This window comes from Anticarsia gemmatalis, chromosome 24 (genome assembly GCF_050436995.1).
Source record: "Anticarsia gemmatalis isolate Benzon Research Colony breed Stoneville strain chromosome 24, ilAntGemm2 primary, whole genome shotgun sequence".
Classification (NCBI taxonomy): domain Eukaryota; kingdom Metazoa; phylum Arthropoda; class Insecta; order Lepidoptera; family Erebidae; genus Anticarsia; species Anticarsia gemmatalis.
The window spans coordinates 427,377-447,867 of record NC_134768.1 but is presented as its reverse complement, the minus strand read 5'-3'; the positions used below and the strand labels follow the sequence as shown (position 1 = coordinate 447,867).

The window sequence follows — 20,491 nt, the reverse complement described above, 5'->3', positions numbered from 1 at the left end:
ATTCAGTAAGAGTTGATAATAAGTGCCAAAAAGTTTACAGTATTCTTGATATGTAAATATTATTTGAAGTATCGCATATTTTTATTTTTTCTTGGCTTTATTATTTTACAATATTAATGTTTATAATAATTAACTCTCACTGAACAAACTATAACAATATTAACCCAAAGTAAACTGCAACAAAAAACTTTTCAATATCTTGCTCACATAAGTACTTTCATTGCAATAAACTTTAGGTGTTTCAGCAATCCAAATTGAGGTTAGTTGTAGCACCCCAAAAACAACCCTTAAATAAAATAAACAGGTTAATTCCACCACCGTGTGTTAAAACCAAAGAGGTTTAAATACATACTGCCGCGCTGCCGCCTTCGAGGCTTGCTGGGTGACTTTCGTGCTTAAAATAAAACAAAATAATAATAACATAAAAGTGCAATATATGAGAAGTGCTTTAAAAAATATAACGACGGGCGTTTCTTACAGTTTTGACCTGTTTGTGATAAAAGGATAGTAAACTTGATTGATTATTGTATAAGATGATTTAAACCTTAAAATATTTCGTAGCGGTCAAAACTAAAAGAAAAGCTCTTCAAAAGGTGCAATAAATAAAAATAATGTGATTGTAAAAAGTTTGTACTAAAATTATTTTTTTTAAATTCTCAAAAGATAATATTTATATTTTTTTATATAATTTTCTAACGTCTAGATTTTCAGCCTTTTAAAGGCAAAACGATTTCAATAATCTGTTGTTGCATCAGGTAGTCAATATTTAGCTTTTATTTAATTTTTAGGATTAAAAAAAAAATTAAACAAAAAACGTTAACCCATTATTGTGCTACTAGGCAGAAACAAGTTTCAACTCATAATAAAAAAAAAAGCAAAAAAGGAACACATTTAAAAACTGACAGATCACAAAGATGGCGGACGATTACAAAATGGCGTCTACAAACAGATGTATAGTAGTTGTGATATCTTACTGGTGAACTCATCTTGGTCTTCAAGCTCGGCCTCGGCAGCTAGTTCTTCAGGAGTCTTCTTCTTCCTCATGAGGGGGTTGTCAGGTTCGGCCTGCTGCTGTTCTACCACCTCCTCCTTCTTGGGGATTTTGTACTGGAAACAGAAGAATTATGGTGTTAGATCCTCGTGGATAAACTCTTGAAATCAGGTTAAGAAAAAGTAAGTATGTATGATTTATTTGAAAATATGTACATACATTGGGTGTAAATATATGATGTGTATTTTATTTAAGTAAGATTTAATAGATTAGTTATTATTATATTATTATTATTTAATTATATTTGTAAAAGTTAGTAGAATGAGTTGAGTATAAGAAATAGTTTTGTATATAATATGGTTGTATTATTTGAAAGAAAATTATACAGTAAGACCTTCATTCTGAGTAATGTATATTTATATTTAAAGTCTGTATCTAATAACTAGCTGACCCGCGCAACTTCGCTTGCGTCACATAAGAGAGAATGGGTCAAATTTTTCCCCGTTTTTGTAACATTTTTTACTGGTACTCTGCTCCTACTGGGCGTAGCGTGATGATACATAGCCTATAACCTTCCTCGATAAATGAGCTATCTAACACTGAAAGAATTTTTCAAATCGGACCAGTAGTTTCTGAGATTAGCGCGTTCAAACAAACAAACAAACAAACTCTTCAGCTTTATAATATTAGTATAGATTGTCTCAAAAAACTTTTTTATGTTTCAACTATTTTGGAATAAAAGTATAGCGAGATCCCTAATTTTATGGTTCATGAAAAGTAACTGTAACTTCGTTTACTATTTAGAGGCACTATTAGGTACATAGTTATACTCTGAAGTACCTATTACTTTTATGTTTTTAATTTTGTTCCGTTTTATTTTGAAGCCCTTATTTTATATGTTGTACGAAAATAAAAGCAGGATCACTTCAGCTCAATTGATGTACGAATATTCTCAGTCATATAATAATATAATATATTATATGTATGTACGCGTAGCTACATATATTTTAAGTGTAATCATGTCGTCAAAGACGCACTGCAACGAACTTGTACAAAATATATTATTCATACTAACTAGCTATGACGGTTTCCGAACGGTACAAGCTCGGGTTGCCAGCCGTAATTTCCCAACGGTACGTACGGTTCGATTTCTGAACGCTCTGTGTTGCCACACTCAAATAGATTGGCTTCTTTTCTGTGTAAACTCGCGATTTATTCCCTTGACTGAAAATAATGCAGGCTTTAGTTTATTTACTGTTATTGGTACAAACGTTTCTTTGCAGTTTTGAGCTGTATAGACGAATCCTTTATAAATACGTTGAGGAAAATGTTGTAAAATTGTTCAAAGGAGGTTTAATTTCGTTTGGGTTTTGTATCAAGTTTCGTAGTAATAGGTAATATGATCAGGTCTGTAAGTCTAGCGGTCTGGCGTACGCTGTCGGCTGTGGTGAGACTAATCTAGTTTAGCGTAGTAGGTTCAAATAAATTGGCAACAATTTTACACGAAGGAACAAATTTATTTAGTTTCGGAAAAGTTTTCTTAGGGTTATTAACGAAGGTTTAACAATGTCTTTTTAAATCTAATAGTAATATTCAACGCGAAAGTATATTTGAGTCATTTCCAGAATTAAAAGTTATTCACGGCATGGGTTTTAAACTAATACACGATGTATTTAAATTGTATGATGTAATAATACCAAACCAAATAAGAGAAAGGGCATCGTCTAAAACTCCATGTTTATAGAGCCAATTGAAATACAAAAGACTAAAAACAAATTAGTTATCTTAAAATATTAAAAATGCGCTATCTATTTTCATCTGTCTAATACACGTCTGCAGAAACTCAACAAAAACCCAGACATTAAAAAAAACACATGAATTCTATTCAACACAACACAATCCAATTATAATCTTTAATATTCTCAACCGCAAAGCTTGAGACCATCTGCAATTGGGACTTAATTATAAAATAGAAAATTACATCGCAACGAAGCAGCACAATCCTCTTTGGTTTAATCCTCAATTGATTACATGCAGCCAGCATTGTCTTGCCAAGAAAATATTTTAATTTTAAAAGCATTTTTTTCATTGGCAACCCTCTGGAGATCTTATTAGAGCTGTCTTTGGGATTGAGTATCGGTTGAGATTTTATTATCATTTCTAAAAGCCTCTTTTGTGTGGAAATGTAATTATATTGATGAAAGATTTCCTTTAAGTATAGACGCTATGTTGTACTTACATATTTTAATTCCTATTGGACTAATATCTTACTAAGAATTAATTAGGTCTCGTGGGACTTTGTAGACATACAAATCTTGCAATTACCAGAGTTTATTGCTAGAGTGTAATACTAATATTTTAGGTTCTATTAAATGACAAATAAGGCTGCGGTTCGCCGTACTACAGGAAAAAAACGTAACCTTATTTGTCTTTTAATCAAAATCTACCCGAATATAGTAGTTTTTACCTTAATAACTTGCTTTAAAAAAACCTTAATACATCAGATTAAAACTTAAAAATAACTATCCAAAATATTTACCGTAGCAAATTCTACGCAAAATTGCTACGACGTAGCTTTTAATTCCGCTACGTAAAAACTGCTACGAAATGTGTTACGTAAAATTTTCAGGTTAAATAAAAAATGCACGTTATGTAGGTAGAGTATAATTTAAAATAATCGCGGGATTAGCGCTGTCCCGGGGAATCCCGGGGATTTGATTAATGAAAACGAGTATGAAATATTGTCTACTTTACTTGGGTTGATGTTGAAATATTTTGAATTATTTTTGAAAAGCAAGAAGTTGATTAAAGAGTTGAAATTAGGCTTTTAACGACTTCAATTAGAGAGAGTGCTTTTGATTTAGACATTTTACAAATTACAACTAGAATATAGGAGGCGATAGTATGCTTAAATGTCTTGGGTTCGTCATAACTTTTAAACTCTCGCGTTGCATGTTTAATGTATAATAGAATACGGGAATTAACGCGAACACGCATTTTACCTTAAAATGCCTAACGTTTCGGCGCAGGTTGCACTCGCCGTGGTCCCAGGCAGACTTCTTGGGTTCGGATCTCAAAATCTCATAAGGTGCCTTTACACACACGCTCTTTCACGTGTGATTAGGAGCGTACAGGATTACGCACGGGAAAGACGGCGCGCTCTTCGCTCACGTTTTCTTCGCGGGCACGGACAGATGAGCGCGGCGCGCACTCTTTCAAAATCAAAAATCAAAATCAAATCATTTATTCATTTAGGTCAAGTGCTGACACTTATGATAGTCAATGATACAGAGAGTGAATTTACCGCCAGTTCGGAAGGTAGGGCCAATGAGAAGAGCTGGCAAGAAACTCCTGGCCACTCTTTTTAATCGCCAAATGATTTTAACAATATTTATGCTGGTATAAAACATTGATGATGTAAGTAGCTGCTACCTACCAACACTACCGAACACACTTTGGTCATAAATTAAAATAAATCAATATATTAAGGTGCTAAAAAACAAGATATAAATAGTATTGGAAGCATGATGGGAGCATCTACCCACATAGTAATATAAGTAATGAAATCATAAGAGGCATTTCAAGAGCATACTGTGGTAAAGGAAGTACAGTTATTGAAATGTAGTTACTTTAAAATTATGGCAGTCACCACACCCAGGACGACCAGTCACCCCAAGCAGCACCCGTTCACGAGTATGACGCGTGGACCAGCCATCACCCCCTTCGCACATATTAGAGGGAAGGGGGTGACCCGGCACGTAGTCGTCAACCTTATAATAACCCCTTTTAATAAGATGATCTTTAACAACTGTTTTGAATTTTTGTTGGGGAAGATCCATAACACTGCTAGGGAGTTTGTTATACAACCGAACACCAAGACCTGCAAATGAGTTGTGTACTTTTTGCAATCTATTGCAGGGACCTACTAATTTGTGCTTATTTCTGGTATTAATGTTATGCATGTCACTATTCTTAGCAAACGAATTGATGTTTTGTTTGATGAACATCAAATTCGCAAAAATATACTGTGATGCCACCGTCAGTATACCTATTTTCCCAAATACCTCCCGCAAAGAGTCCCGCGCTCCTAAGCCGTAAATAGCGCGAATTGCTCTTTTTTGAATTACGAAAATCGTGTCTATATCAGCCGCCTTGCCCCAAAGTAGAACACCGTAGGACAAAACACTGTGAAAATACCCAAAGTAAACCAGTCTTGCCGCATCTACACCAGCAAACTGTCTTACTTTTCTTATTGCATAGGCTGCGGAGCTGAGCCTGCCCGCGAGCTTAGTTATTTGGGTGCCCCATTGAAGCTTATTATCTAAATCTACACCTAGGAAGGTTGCGGAATTGACCATGTCTAATACCTCACCATTTACGTTACGTTCGTACCTAGATTCCTAGCGTTGGGCATGGTAAATCTAATGCATTTAGTTTTCTTTGAATTTAACAACAAATTGTTGGCTGTAAACCAATTGAGAACCTGTGTAAGAGCACCATTTACATCGTCAAAATCAGTTTTCTTACGATCTACTTTAAATATAAGCGACGTATCATCAGCAAATTTCATCAGCATCTTTCCTTTATTGTTTCACGCGCGAAAGAGCGTGTGTGTAAAGGCATCTATTGACACAATTAACAACACAAACATATACTTATTCTATATCATACAAAGTTTAACACACGATTTTCTATAAGAAATATGTAGTTATATTTATTATCTTTCACTGGAATAGAAAACGTATACAAGCTACACGAGTCTCAAAAAGCCCATAGACATAAACTTAAGCACATATTTCTTTACAAATATTTCTTCATTTTCCTTCTATATTTTCAAAGGAAATAATAAATATACTTGAAGTTTTCCTCCTTAATCTAAAACGTGGAGTAGAGGATTTTTATAAAGTATCATAAACAATCTTTTAACTGGAAAACTATCGTTTAGGAATCGAACCTGCTTCAGTAACACACAATATTCAGTTACATTTATACATGTGATCTTTCAATGAATAAGCTTTACCTACGAATAAGAAAGAAGACTTATAAATAAAATAAAAAAATAGACGAAAAATTACTTAGTTTGAAATAATTAATAACGTCTTGACATTGGTGACATTTAACTAACCCTTAACACGACACGTTGGTGATAAAAAATATAATAATAATTCATGTATAGGTAAACTCATTAATTAATAGCACAAACACATATATATTCTTCTTGTTCATAGGCAAAACTTATTAAATAATAATTCAAAGACATATTCTTCTCCGTCGTTCTTGATTCTTCTTTCTTGTGCACGGTGTGTTAGGCTCAAAGAAGTCAACCTGACTCGATTAGGGAGTCGCGTGTTAATACGGACTCCCTACTAGAGTCAATTTAACATCTATGAGCTACGTCTTCTTTATCCTTCGTTCTTTCTTTCTTCTGCGGTGAAGCTATATAAAGTAGATTGACTTTATAAAACTATAGTAAGGTTAATTAAAGAGCTATTTTCAAACGAAAACCAATATGGAGGTGGTGTTTGATTGATTCTGCTTGAAAACTATTTTATTTCTCCATTTTACAAAATAAAAAAATGTCTCCTGTTTTAATAATAGTTCTGTATAATAAATCATTTAAAGAAACAGTACACTAAGTAATTTAGCGCAGTACGAACACAACAGAAGAATTTGTACATTGATATAATTTATGCAAATAAATAATATATGTTGAAATTGAAACCTTTCTATTATATCTAATACGTATTTTTTACACAGGAAACATTCAATAATACACAATATTTTAAACAAAGTTCCTAATCACCCTCTCATTAAATGAAAACCAGAATTTAGAACTCCTATCCAACTTCCATGAACTCAAAAACCTTCCTCAAAGCAACATAAACCCTTAACCATTTTATACTATCCATCTCTCTATCCCTAAACTATAGTGATACAAAAGTTAGCAATATTGGGAGTGTCATTAGCCGTGGCTACGTCGCCGCTCAATTTGCGCAAGATTGCCGCTAGGGGGCGTTAAACGTGTTATGAACTCATCTGCCCGGAAATTGATAGCGGAACACCTTTTTATTTGCTATGTAATAGATATTCTAGGATATAGTTTGGAGCATCAAATTTGTGGGGGAAGCTGCGTTGAATTTTGTTATTTTAAATGGTTGCTTGATGAAACTAGTTTTAATAGGGGATAGGTTGGTCTTTGGTGTATTTTTTAATAAGATAGATGTTGGCTGAATGTCATAGTAGTTTCATGTTGAAAATTTCTAGACGTGGAATTAGTTATGAATCATACAAGTTGTATTTTGGTATCAGTATTTAAAATATTATTGACTCCATCATTTTTAGACCATTTTGAGCCAAAATATTATTTTTCAAAGTAACTTTTATGATAAGGTAATTTTATGTAATTTATCCCTTCATACACTATTTAATACAAATAAAATTTTCAAACTATTTAAACGCACTTACACCGTCATTTTCCATCCTTCCATTTAAACAACACCCTTTACTCCTTTCAGCAGTACATCACGTAACTATCATAACATTGTCTCCACACGCACACATAGATATACGTCACGTGATTGGACAACACGCGTGTGTGCGTAAGCGTGAAATTACAAGAAGTTTCCACTCCGACACGCTTTGTGTATGTGTGGGTTTATATAGGGTGGTGGTTTTATGGTTTTTTAATATAATGGGTTTTTGTAGTGTGATGTCATTGATGTTTATGATGTTGATTTATAAATGGTTTTAGCTATAGTAACTTATTTATAAGTATTTTTTGTAATAGAAGGCTTTAGGCTGGGCTTTTACTCAAGTGATATTTATTTTCCTATTTCGTATCTTCCTTTTATTTTTACAAAAAAAATCGAGATATTATACGTATGTGATTGTCAATTTATTTATCTGGTGGCACAAATTAATAAAGATATATAGTAACTATAGTAAAGTTTGAAATTGCGTTACTAGGAACAGCAAGTTAAGTCAATGAAAAGTATTTAACGCTTTCCCATATAAAACCCATGTAATAAACACAAATGTATTTAACACAACCTTGCACGCAAAACTGGAGTACCATAAACAATAAGTACTTACACACACACATACACACACACACACACACACACACACACAAACACACACACACACACACACACATAAAAGCTATGGTAGAAAATTGCCAAGGGGACTTTATGGCGCGCACGGCTTTGGAAAATGACATGTCAAACGCTTCAAGTAAGGTTTGCATAAAATGTAATACTTTCTGTTCGTTTTATGGTGTATTGTGACGTCATTTGTTATCGCAATGGCTGCGAATGGCAATAACGTGAAATTGTACAGGATTTTTTTGTTATGGCGTTATTTTATAGCTTTTGGTGTATCGGCTGATGTAGTTTTTGGGGATTGTGCGAAAATTTTCCGTATTTGTTTTTGTGTGAGTCTAAAGTTAAAAAATGTATTAGGTTGCTTTGTTTTACAGCTTAGGTACTGGGTAGCATAATTATACAGAAAAAAATGTCGCGCAATAAGAACTAAGTATGTCGTGAAAAAATATTTACTTAATCAACTGACGCGAAAAGAATCTCGGTATTCTATTTCTCATTTTAAGCTGCTTTTCTTATATTTTGCTTACGTATATTTCCCTGAAGAAAACAATAATAATCCTGAAAAAACCAAGCAATGTTTTTCACATCCAATATTTTATTTTGCTGTCGCTACAATCATAGTGCCTAATGTATCGGAAGCATTCAATGCGTACCGCGCACAAACACTTGGCTTTTTATTTTGCGCACTGTACTTAGGTATATACAGGGTGTTCTATGAGATATCGATTTTGTACACCCCTTGTTTAGTGTGCATTGTTTTAAAACTGTAGATTAAGGGATGTTTATGCGATTCACTAAATTGTGAATATTGTCGTTATCAAACTTTGATCTAAATTGTATTTTTTAAATATTTTTTAAGTATATTTTTTTGTTAATTAATGTACACGTATCTCAGAAAATACTGGACCTATTCGTAAGAATCTTTGAGCAATTTAATATTGTCGAACATAAGTCAATCCGGGGCTGACTGGTACTCTGCTCCTATTGGTCGTAGCGAGATAATATATAGCCTATAGCCTTCCTCGACAAACGGGCTATCTAACAGAGGAAGAATTTTTCAAATCGAACCAGTAGTTCCTGAGTTTAGCGCGTTCAAACAAACAAACAAACAATCAAACTCTTCAGCTTTAGTATAGACAGCTTTATAATATTAGTATAGATTAGTATAGATAAGAAATCTAAGGCAGGATTAATATCTAAAGTAGTACAATATATAGCCTCATTCACTTCTCAAACTAGTTCCAATACTTCCTCCAGCGGGTAATAAAACTAAGAAGAATTAACTCAAACAATACTAGAACGCGTAAATCTAATAAACTCTTTAAGGGTCATTAATTTGGACTCGAACCCGAAACTTTGAGTGCCAAATAATATTGTTACTTTACAACTCTATGTAGAGCACTAATAATACAGGGTTTGAACCCTAAATCGTTAAGTTTACTCGTTATTTTCATGAACCCTTTATTGTAATGGACCTTAGGAACTTTATAGCAACCCGGAATTTCGCACTGAAAACTGTATGTTTTCCAGAATATGTTTTTCCGCATTATATTTATTTCTATGTAGCATGGATTTAACTAATTTACATATTATTTGTATGCTACTTTTGTTGTGTAGATTGTGCCAAACTTAATGTAAATCAATTTTTGATAAGCTAAAAATTTTTTTATTCTCCTTTAAATATCTACCAGTATCTATTCTAATTACCAGACATACTAATCAAAAATTTCTAGAATCGAAACCACGACCTCTTTGGCTCTACAGCATAAGCGACATTATCTTCACGAAAATACGATATTTTTGGTATAAAGACAAAAACAAAATTGCCTGTATATAGCAATAAGCTCGCCCCTATTACATGACACTAACATTCACGATAAGCAGTTGTGCTTCATACAATTCTGCCTACACATTCAAACATAGTCGTAATGTTAAAACCCACATTATGATATACCAGCTATACCGCAATACATAAACCACATTGAGTAAAAACACGTACATACTCGATAAATAAATTCTATGCACGAATGTTCGCAATTGCTATCAACTTGACAATAATTTAGTCTTTACGACCGACTCGCGCTGAATTCCTGATCGTAATTGTATATTTTTTGGATTATTATGTAATTCCTTGGATTATGAGGGTAGAGGAGGGTATAATTAGTAGTTTGATCATGAGGAGCTTAAAGATCTTTGTTTAAAATTTGTTTTTAACAAAGTTAGTATTTGGTTGATGAAAAGAGTGGCCGTGAGTTTCTCGCTAGGTCTTCTCATAAGGTATAGCCCCCTTTCCGAGCTAGTAGTAAATTTAGTGATTGTAACAACTATCATAAGTGTCAACATTTGGCCAAAATCATTTTGATTTTATAAAATGCCTCTAGTATCTGTAATATGTGTAATGAACTTTGTATTCCTACAAAACCTGTATAGGTACTATTCATATTATAAATGTAAAAGTTTGTGAGAAAGATGGATGTTTGTACTTCTTACCCTGGGAAATCTTGTCACGCGGACGGAATCGCGGGCACAAGCCAGTATATAATATAAATGCTTATACAAAAGTTCACCTAACTATTATGTAACGTCAATACATAAAGCCGATATGTGTAAAATTAATCCAATCAGACCTTTCATGTTTCATGAAACGTCAATCATAATGAAAATTATTAACCTGTCTGTCTGTCCATAGCCAATAGAGCATTTAATAAATAATAACCAGCCCTCAGTGTTGCCAGTCACGCAATAACAATTAATGTAGTATGGCAACACTCATTGAGTATGCATAGTTTTAGACCTGTGGTTAGGTATTAACTATTGTTTTTGTAGGGCAATGAACTTTTAAGTGCTTGTTCATGACTGTTCATGTAAAGGTAGTTTGTATTAGTTTAGATTTTTTGTATTGTATTGTTTGTTGTTCGTTTCCTTTGTGTTTCATGCGTAAATAATTCTTATTAAATGTTTTTTTGGAATCATACAAGGTTCTACTATTTTGCTAGTTAATTCAATTTTAAATAATTGTAAGTTTTTACGAGGGTTCCTAGTTTTTGAGTAAAATTATGCCAGAATATGCATGTGAGTTGTGTCACAGCTAGAAACTTATTGTCCTTTTAGTTCGACTTACATTATACATCAAAATCAGACTTATCAATCACCAAAACCGAAAACCAAATTCTGATTTTCAAAGAAAAAGAAAGGATTTGATAGTTATATATCGCCATTTCAACGGTTATACGCTTATAACTTTAACGCAATAAAATTTTTAATTAAACATAAACAATTTCCAAAGTTATCGCTTCTTTTTTTTGTAATTAAACCCGTTTCAAAACTGTAATTCGAAAATAGTTATACCCCAATTTTCAAACGCCCAAAAACTCAAAACATGTCACTACCACACAAAAGTACCAGGCTCCCATAAGCAGTGAGAAGTTGGTTCTAACGAAGGTACATCAAAGTGGAGGCACACGTTAGTTGCTCCAAGTTGTGATGCAAGATTTAATTGTGAGGGTCGGAGAGGTCTGGAGGAGGGAGGCATTGATAGCGGATAATGAGAGAAGGACAATTATTTGTTTGACTTTTTTGAACAACTTTTTGTATATAGATAGTTAGAGAGGGTACTTTTTTAGGAGTTTTGTGAGATTATTTAGGAGTAAGAATAATATTCTTTTGATATCATTTGCTTGTGATTATAATGGTTTAAGGAAGACAATGTAATTGTTACAGAAATGTTTAATCATTTGGAATAAAAATGTGTTCATAATATTTCTTTCTTAGAGAAAATGATATCTGATTTGGGTTAACACCATGGTAAATTATTATTTTGAACTTATTTTTCCCGTTTTTTTTTGTATGTCTGTATCTCATATTTTATGGCCGCTAAAACGACATTCATAAATAAATCATAAATTAAAAAACATAAAAATGAAATTTACTATGTACTGAATTTAAATAATAGGCTAGTTTCATCACATAATTCGTACGACATCAGAATCTATTTTCTAAACTACCAACAATATCGTAGCCACATTTAAACTTGTGACCTCTAACAAAATATTAATTTCCGTCGTCTAACTTGCCCTTAGATCGTAGGGGCGTGAGGGAGGAAGCGGAAATGCGGTAATAAGATCACCAATCAAGTTTACTCTCGGCCCCGCTAGGTGGCGCTGGGCGCTTCGCGACACTAATTGTGCCAAATTGATGGACCATATCGTGTTGTGAGTCATTTTGAAATACAAATGTAGTTTATCGAAGACGTATATGTACCTAACTTTATAATAATATTAAGTATGAGGGATGTATGAATTTGGATGAAACAATTTAAAGAGTTCTGTAGCACGATTTTTTTACAATTAGAACCATCTATCGAGAGTTTGACATTTAAAATGTACGGTAATAGGCTGATGATGATAGATGGTTTAAATTCTATCCAGACTCATAACGAAAATTCAAGCTCTTCACTAAAATATGTGTTCCGTGGATTCGTAACCGTGGCACCGTTGGCAAGGTAGCCGTGTTAACCGTATAAAATTGACTTGTTAGCAGATAGGTTGAATTTAGTTCCCATTTCATTTTATGTGTTTAGCTTTTATTATTATGTATGTACGAATATATTCTCGTAAATATAATCGTAAATTGAGAAATATTATTTAGTACTTGCTATGAATATTATATATTATAGCTAACCTTGTGTATATTTATGATATAATAAAATATATATCTTTAGAATATGATATCATTTTACTAAGTGTTTCTATGTCAATGATTTAGGTAGAAACCTTAGTAGTAATGTGTTTAATTTCGAAGAACAGATTATCTTTCTTTAGTCATAGTAGATTACACCTACGCAACACATTACGAGAATACCGTGACGAATTTTTTTATCGCCGAATCGACTACAATTTATAACAGTAGGAATATGTTAGAGGGATTTGGTACGTACATACCAAATCCCTCTAACTTGGAGTTAATAATCCTGTGTTTAATTTCCAAAATAAAGTAGCTATATTTAGAAGGCCACTGTCAGCGGCATAAGTCACTGATTTTCTAAATTCGAAGTATACCTTAATAAACTCAGTACATATACCTAAGCCAGCCGCGATCCTTGCATACAAGACTCTCTACTAAGTTGTTAGAATATTTGAGCAAAATATTTTTTTGTTGTAAAAGTATGAAAGCAAGTTGCAATTATTTTAGAAATGTTACACAGATTGGTCACAGTGTCACCTATAACCTAACGTAGTAAAATGATACCAAGTCATATCATAAATGACTGCAGTAAGTTAAACAAATTTCCTTCTCAATTTTCAGCTGTAACTCGCTCTCGCCTACAACTAAGTCTGTACCCGCCACCCAAGTTGAAATTACCGCGGGCCTTTGACGCAGCCATTTAAGATACAAATTTTATTAGCGAAGGGAGAGCGGAACACGGCGGCGTAATGGCTCCACTTATATTACTCTCCAATGTAAGTGAAACAATTTTAAAGTGTCCGCGAGACAATTATTACTGGGTGTAGATGGACCTTTATTTTTGTAGAGAAATTTGTACGAATTTCCATCGTTTTTGGTCCTTGCTTATGTATTTTTAGCGATATTTTGATGAATTATGGAGCTAAATGTGTTATAGTATTTTAAAGCAGTATTTCTGAAATTAATCTTTTATGTAGTGAATTTTAAACCCTCTAAAGGATTATAAGAATACAGATTTTTATTGATCAAATGAAATGAAAATTTAATCAAGCTAACAAACAACTTTAAACAGCTATACTATGTCTAAAAATGATTGAATACACGAACATGAATATTGGTCAGCTAGATTCTATAGTATTACAAAAAAAAATACTCGATCCTATCGTATTTTACCTTGCTCTGCATCACACGTAATCTTACGCTGCAAAACTGAGCCGACCACCGAACCTTTTATCATTTCCATCTACAAAAGAATCTTCCACCAATTTTTTAAACACAAAAGGATGTTCAAAGAAAAATCCATCACTCAAGAATCGAAAGCCGGCACTAGCATAGCCAATCTAGTCCCTAATTTAAGTCACTTATCGTCAGCTTGCGGGGCTTTTTACGGGAAAATTGCCCGTAATTTGACGCAAAAGGTACAATGGGAGAAGCTGTGGGAAATTACGGGAAAAGTGGCACTTCGTCTTAGATGCAGTGGCTTTCTTGTTAAAGCTAGGCTTATAGTACAGGCGGCTTTTTTCTTAAGACTTTCGGCTTATAGTTCCAGCGGCTTGTAGTTTAAAGCCTTTGGCTTGGTATGTGCTGCTTTTTCTTGAGTTTTTAAGGCTTTGAGTGCGGGGTAATGTGAAGTGTCGTGCGAGTTAAAGGGGGTGAACTAGTTTCTTTAATTATACGGGGTTAAATTGTTACCTAGTTTTAGTTGAGTGATGGAGGCTTTCTAACCGCGTTTTGTATAACACTTTTGCGTTGAATGATTACTGTATTATTATGGACGTAAGTTGTAGTTTTATATTGCTATAATTACTTTGTTTTAAGTATTTTTTCAAATCGTATATTAATTTATGTTTTTTTATTTTAATTTCATTTATCACGAATTGAAAAAAAAAAAAATTTTTTTTCGTTAACGTGTATACGTGCTGTCATTATATTGTTTTATTATATGTATTAACTAACGAGTGATACTAAACAAAATTTTAAGTAGTGCTGAAATTTATCAAAATTCAATTTCAAAACGTCATATTTTTAGCGTAACTCATCAAACATCAAAGGCAAACATCTTATAACGCCTTACTTTACTCTTGACAATAAACTCATTTTATTTCACAATCATTATATTATTTAAAAAAATACTTCAGTATACTCAGCCAACATTATATACCTATGTCTAAGTTTCAGCCTAGCCTAGCTTACCTACATAGCTAACCTGACGAGGTGTACTGCATTATGCAATTATGCAAATGGCGGCCGCCAGGTGGCGCCACTGTCGCAGTTTGTGATTCCATTTGTGCAATTGAATTCATGTTCTACGGAATAGAAATTAGTTGGACGTTGCGTATGTTTGTATGTATGTATGTTTGTGTGCTTAGTCTCATGTCTAGGCTTGTGTAATTACAAGATAACTGTATTCACAGATTACATAGTTTATTCTAGGATAGATATTATATACCTACATACACGGTAAATTACATCAGACGACTATGAGTTACGTGTGTAAATATATTATAGCTGTTACCGTGTCTCCGTTTGCGTGCATGTTGATAAAGAAGTACTATATTTTTGACCTTGTCTTAAACTATCGCAATGATTTATTTCATTCAAATTGGTTGAGTGGTTTAGCCGTGAAAGCGTAACAAACAGACGTTCCAATTTTATAGTACTAAGCTAAATATTCATCTACATACGTCTAAGTCTTTCATGATATACTAGGTAAATATAGTCTTTAAGTCTAAATAATAATATTCATATCCTACCTCAGTGTTCTAGACTTCTAAGCTGAAAGTAGCCAAACTTTGTTCAGTAAGGATTTATATGAAAGTTGTGAAGCCGCTAAAAGCCTCATAATTTAGTATTTAGAAAGCACTCTACGTTATTCCACGAGCTATTTATTGTGTGGGAATTTTTTGCACTTATCGGAAACAACATAACATATCGGAGAGTTGAAAACATTAAGCTACTATCTTAGTGAGAAAAGAAATAAGGCTCTCTTCTCTTTATATTGAAATTCATGAATCGGTAGTTTGGCTACCGCTATGAAGCATTTTTAATAAGTATGAATGTATTTAACAAAATTAATATGAAAAAATTAGAACTTGTTTATTAACCTCAAAAAATACTTGTCAATTGTTTTTCCACAAACATTTTAGAAAGCAACTTATCTTTTTCAATCCTATTAAAATACACCTAGTAGAAAAGAGACAAGCCTATTTCTGTCAATTCATGTTCAAACAACAAGAAACTCTCGTACTAGTATCTTACTAATACATTCTCAAGTTAATCCTTATATAGGGTGTGTAAACTTGGCTAGTCTGTTTGTTCGGGCCAATCGCGTCCCTCTTTAATCTACAGAGCAAACACCCTGTATGTGTAGATTATATTGTTAAGTATTAATAATGTTTTGCACACATCCTGTGAATGGGGTGTAAAAAATAAAGTTGTTGGGGTTGTAAACGTTTGTCAAAGGCATTCCTTTTTTGTAAGAAAAGGTTTTGTAGAGATTTTCTTCACAATTTTTTCCCTAAGTATGTAAGTTTTTATATCTCCTATGTATATAATTTTAAGTTTATAAAAAAATATTGACATACATTATATCACGCTTTTTTCCCATAGGGGTAGACAGAGGCCAAAGAACGCCACTTGATACGATCATTACAAACTTCCCTTGCCTCATTCACATCCATACATCTCGTTATACAGGACCTAAATAAAAACAAAACCATAATTAGATAGATAATTTCTTTTACACAAGTACTGCGAAACTCTTAAAGAAAAAGCGTAATATTAATCCAACAAACGCCAAAAAGAATAAAACAAAGATATCTTTACAAAAGAAAGATATATCTTTATCTTTTGTGTCAAGATTAAGTCTCCACATCGAGGGAGGTTCCGCAGGACATTTATTTAATTGACTTCATTAGTATAATGCCGGCGTTTTATCTCGTTCGGTTGTGAACGTCAGAAGTGAAAATATGGCCAAGTTCTTCGTATTTCGTTGGTTTTTCTCGGGAATTTTTTTGTTGGAGATAATTTTTTTGTATTTGTTTTAATATTGTAGTATTAGGAGCAGTTTTTCTAAGATGTCATTATCAATGTAATTAGTATTAAAATTTTAAGAAGATGTTTTTTAAGTTACCCAATATCTGTATTTAACCTCGAAAATTTAAGTTGAAATACAGACTTTTATGTTCTTACAATAAAAATAAAAATAAAAAATATACTTGAAATTGAACTCATTATCACCAAAGTAAATATAAATAAAAAGTTTCTCAAAATAATATTTAATATACGCTACAAAGTATTGTAGAACTAATACAAAAAACCGACTGAAAAAGATCAAGCCATTACAACAAATGAATAAGTCCACAAAATTCAACAGCAAAAATAAAACATCATTAGGTCGACTCACGAGCTCAGACAAATTCCAACAATCCACTAACGCCGAGGTATTTTAGAATAAAGAGATGAATAATCCACCCTCAGACCTCGACGTTATTCAATACAGCCACGAGCACGAGCCACTGCTATGAACCACTAGTGTAAAATCGTCACGTACCCTTTACAGCCGATGAAAATCCCACTTATTCTCCTACTACTTATATTAAATTCCTCAATACGCCCTATTATTTACCCCAACGCAACGCCTTAATAAAGTCAAATGGAATGGCATGCACGCGTCAGTGTCCCTATAAAATGTGGCGGCACATTCCTCGGTCGGGGATTATTAGGATTTTTAATTAAAAAATAAGTAAAGTAAAACCCTCGGGGGTTTTGAATGAAGACTGGTTTTATACCCCTCGATTTATGTCAGCTTTAGGTCAATTTGAACGTTATAAAGGCTTCTAAAGAGATTTTTTAATTAGCGTAGAGAACTTGGCTCGCTTTTACCGCCGAGGGTCCATGTTTTTTTCATTGTCTAATTATCCTTGACACAGTTTTGTGAAGACGTTTGTTTTTCCCGTTTCTTGAGTTGTTTTGGGGTTGAAATACGGTTAACGATTATGTTTGCTTGAAAACTGTCGTTTAGGTCCAGGAAATGGAGTTTTATTTTTAAGATTCTAGGTCTTAAATTTTTAGGTTATTTGACGCGTTAGGTTACGTTTAACGACACGCGATGGAGGGAAGTTGTGACGATAAACTTTTACATTTCGAGCAAAATAAGTTGAACATCAGTATTCTTATTTCTTTTAGACCTTTTCAACCCCAAGAGCTATTTCATATTTTAATAGATATCTAAATGCAGAACCGTTGCCAAAGAGTAAAACGTTAATAAATTCAATACGTTACTACTGTGATCGCAACGACATTTTCAACTCACAACCCTTACACAACCCAATCAGGATTCATACAGCAATTTTTAAGCCGTCAAGAGCTCTCAATTTGCCAAAAACACGGGTGAATACAAGTGCCATAAAGGTAATTCCACACGGTTGTCGGGCGGCGTGAAGCGCTCTCGACGCGCGTCGAACAAATTATTTGACGTGTGGGCACGGCTTTAGAGGGCACTTGACACACATCCCGCCTGTCCGGATTAATTGTTGTACGGTGACGTCATGGCTCACTAGTGACCCCTCGCGGATTTTACGCGAATTATTTGCCAGCTCAATTTAGATTTGGAAGGAGAATTATTTGATATGATTATGGTAAGGTTTTTGCTTCTGGTTTTAACTGGTATGCTCATAATAATGTATTTTATGTGAAGTAAAAAGTGAAACTATTGCCTTATTGTAAATACAACTTAATAGTAAAAACAACAGAATAGATATTAAACTATAGTCAACCTTTAAATTAAGTACGGAACCTCATGATCAGCATGAAACTTATTTCTACCTAATGGCTTCCTTTATCAAAAAGAAAAAAACAATCTACAGTCAGAAATAAATTCTCAACCCCTTTTTTGACGTCTTGCAATACCTCTAAGTTAAATAAATGTTTCATTTTCTCGATATTTTCCTTCCCGATATTATTTCATATTACATTTCCTATAAGCTAGGAACGAATCTCTATTTTGTTCCGCAATTTGTCCCGTATTAGTTTTCTAGCCTATGTCTATATGGAGGTTGTTCTAGAGCCTATCTTATGAAATACAAGGATTCGTAGAGCCTTCTGTATTTGTCATTGATTCTATTAGTTTCTTATGAAGGTTTCGGTCCTTTTTATTTTACTTTCTTTTTAAACTTGATATTGTCGTTGTTTCTTAACTCCTTGCTTATGTTTTTAGTCCTTAGTGAAACTATCATACATTGATAACTTAATAATAGGGACTCAAAAAGTCTAAAAAAATATGTGAAGAACCGAATTAAAATGACCCTTCTAAGTACTATGCAATTTTTGCCCATATCTTACAGCGTTTGTCTGAAGGATCTAAAGTTACCCTATATAAAAAGATACAAATAAGTTCTCTCTACATTTTGACATGTCCTGTTCTTTCATTCTATATCCTGTCGTTTTTGTCGATTTTCAAAGACCTGCATTTCTTGTTCATCAAAAAGTTCTTCGGTGTTTTTATCTCGTCTTTCTCCACCTGTCTCTATATCATGTATCTCTATCTCACCTTGTCCCGGATCTCCTGGCGCATCTTCTCCCGCTCCTCCTCCATCTTGCGGTGCTTCTCCTTGCGCCGCTCCTCGGCCTCGCGGATCGCCTCCTGTCGTTCGCGTTCCGCTTCCTCTTCCTTTTCCTTATCGTCGCTGTCATCGCCGTCACCACCGACTGCGCCTGGGACAATAGACAATTTCACGTTAGTGATAGAGTATTTGGTAGTTGTTTTGTTGTAGTTGGTGTAAACTGTTTGACTATGTGAGTGACTTTTTGTGGATCGTAGTTTGCTATCAAACAGTTTGTTTGACAAGTAATAGGAAATAATAAAGTATATATGTATGTGTATGATATTTTCGATAAAGAAAACTCATGTAATTTAGAAGCAGAATTAATGATGATAAGATAGTAATAAGGAAAGGCCTTTTAAATTAATAAGAATATAATAAATATATGTATATAAAATGCGATATAAGTTTTTCTATTCTTGGTTTAATTTTCTATTTTTAGAAAATTGCCGCTATTCGTACCCGTAACCTGTTTATATTTGGGAATAAAAAACTACTTTTTTATTTGTTTGTTAAACGTCATATTTTACAAGTGGTAAAGACGAACTTAATACCTGAGGCATTCTTTGTCATCTACATGTATTTAAAAAAAGTTACTAGTCCAGAAACACTAACTAACTAAACATTTTTGTACTACAAACTAGCACCAAAATGCAGCACCCACGTAACAAAATTACGGTTCACATCAAAGAACCGTACATAGTCGCTAACCCTAACTGCATTATCGGAGAGCTGGTTACCGCGTAATGTAGCCTTAGCTTTACATGTCTACAGTTCGACGGAGTGATGGCTGGCTGGATAGTGTGTGTGTGTGTGTGTGTGTGTGTTTGTGTGTGTGTGTAGGCTTGAAAGGCTTGTGTGTAAATGGATAGTGAGTGATGTTGTTTTGTTTTTTGATTGTGGGAATGCGTATGTGTGGTAGATTTTAATTGTGTGTTTTTTATTTGAATGTGTAGTTGCTAAAGGGTATTTTTTTTGTATGTTTGATGTGTGAATTAAAGAACAAGGTTAAGTTAACTTTAGTTTTAGTTTAGTTCCTAAGTTGGTTTGACTGTTCATGGTATTGCTTGGTTATTTGTGCTTATAATTAGTCACGGCTTTGTGTGATTATT

At 33.5% G+C, this 20,491-nt stretch overlaps 1 protein-coding gene across 3 annotated transcripts in view; it reads right to left on the bottom strand.

The window, feature by feature from the left end:
- cpx (synaptic transmission protein complexin) overlaps positions 1-20,491 on the bottom strand; it is a 338,383-nt gene that overhangs the window by 5,334 nt on the left and 312,558 nt on the right. For 2 of the 3 annotated variants that reach the window (XM_076130760.1, XM_076130762.1), the window contains 3 exons: positions 19,328-19,491; positions 975-1,107; positions 353-394 (listed from right to left, as the gene is read on the bottom strand). In XM_076130760.1, coding sequence (XP_075986875.1) covers positions 353-394; positions 975-1,107; positions 19,328-19,491 — 339 coding nt within the window. The remainder of the gene's footprint in view (positions 1-352; positions 395-974; positions 1,108-19,327; positions 19,492-20,491) is intronic. The other variant, XM_076130761.1, reaches the window with a different exon arrangement.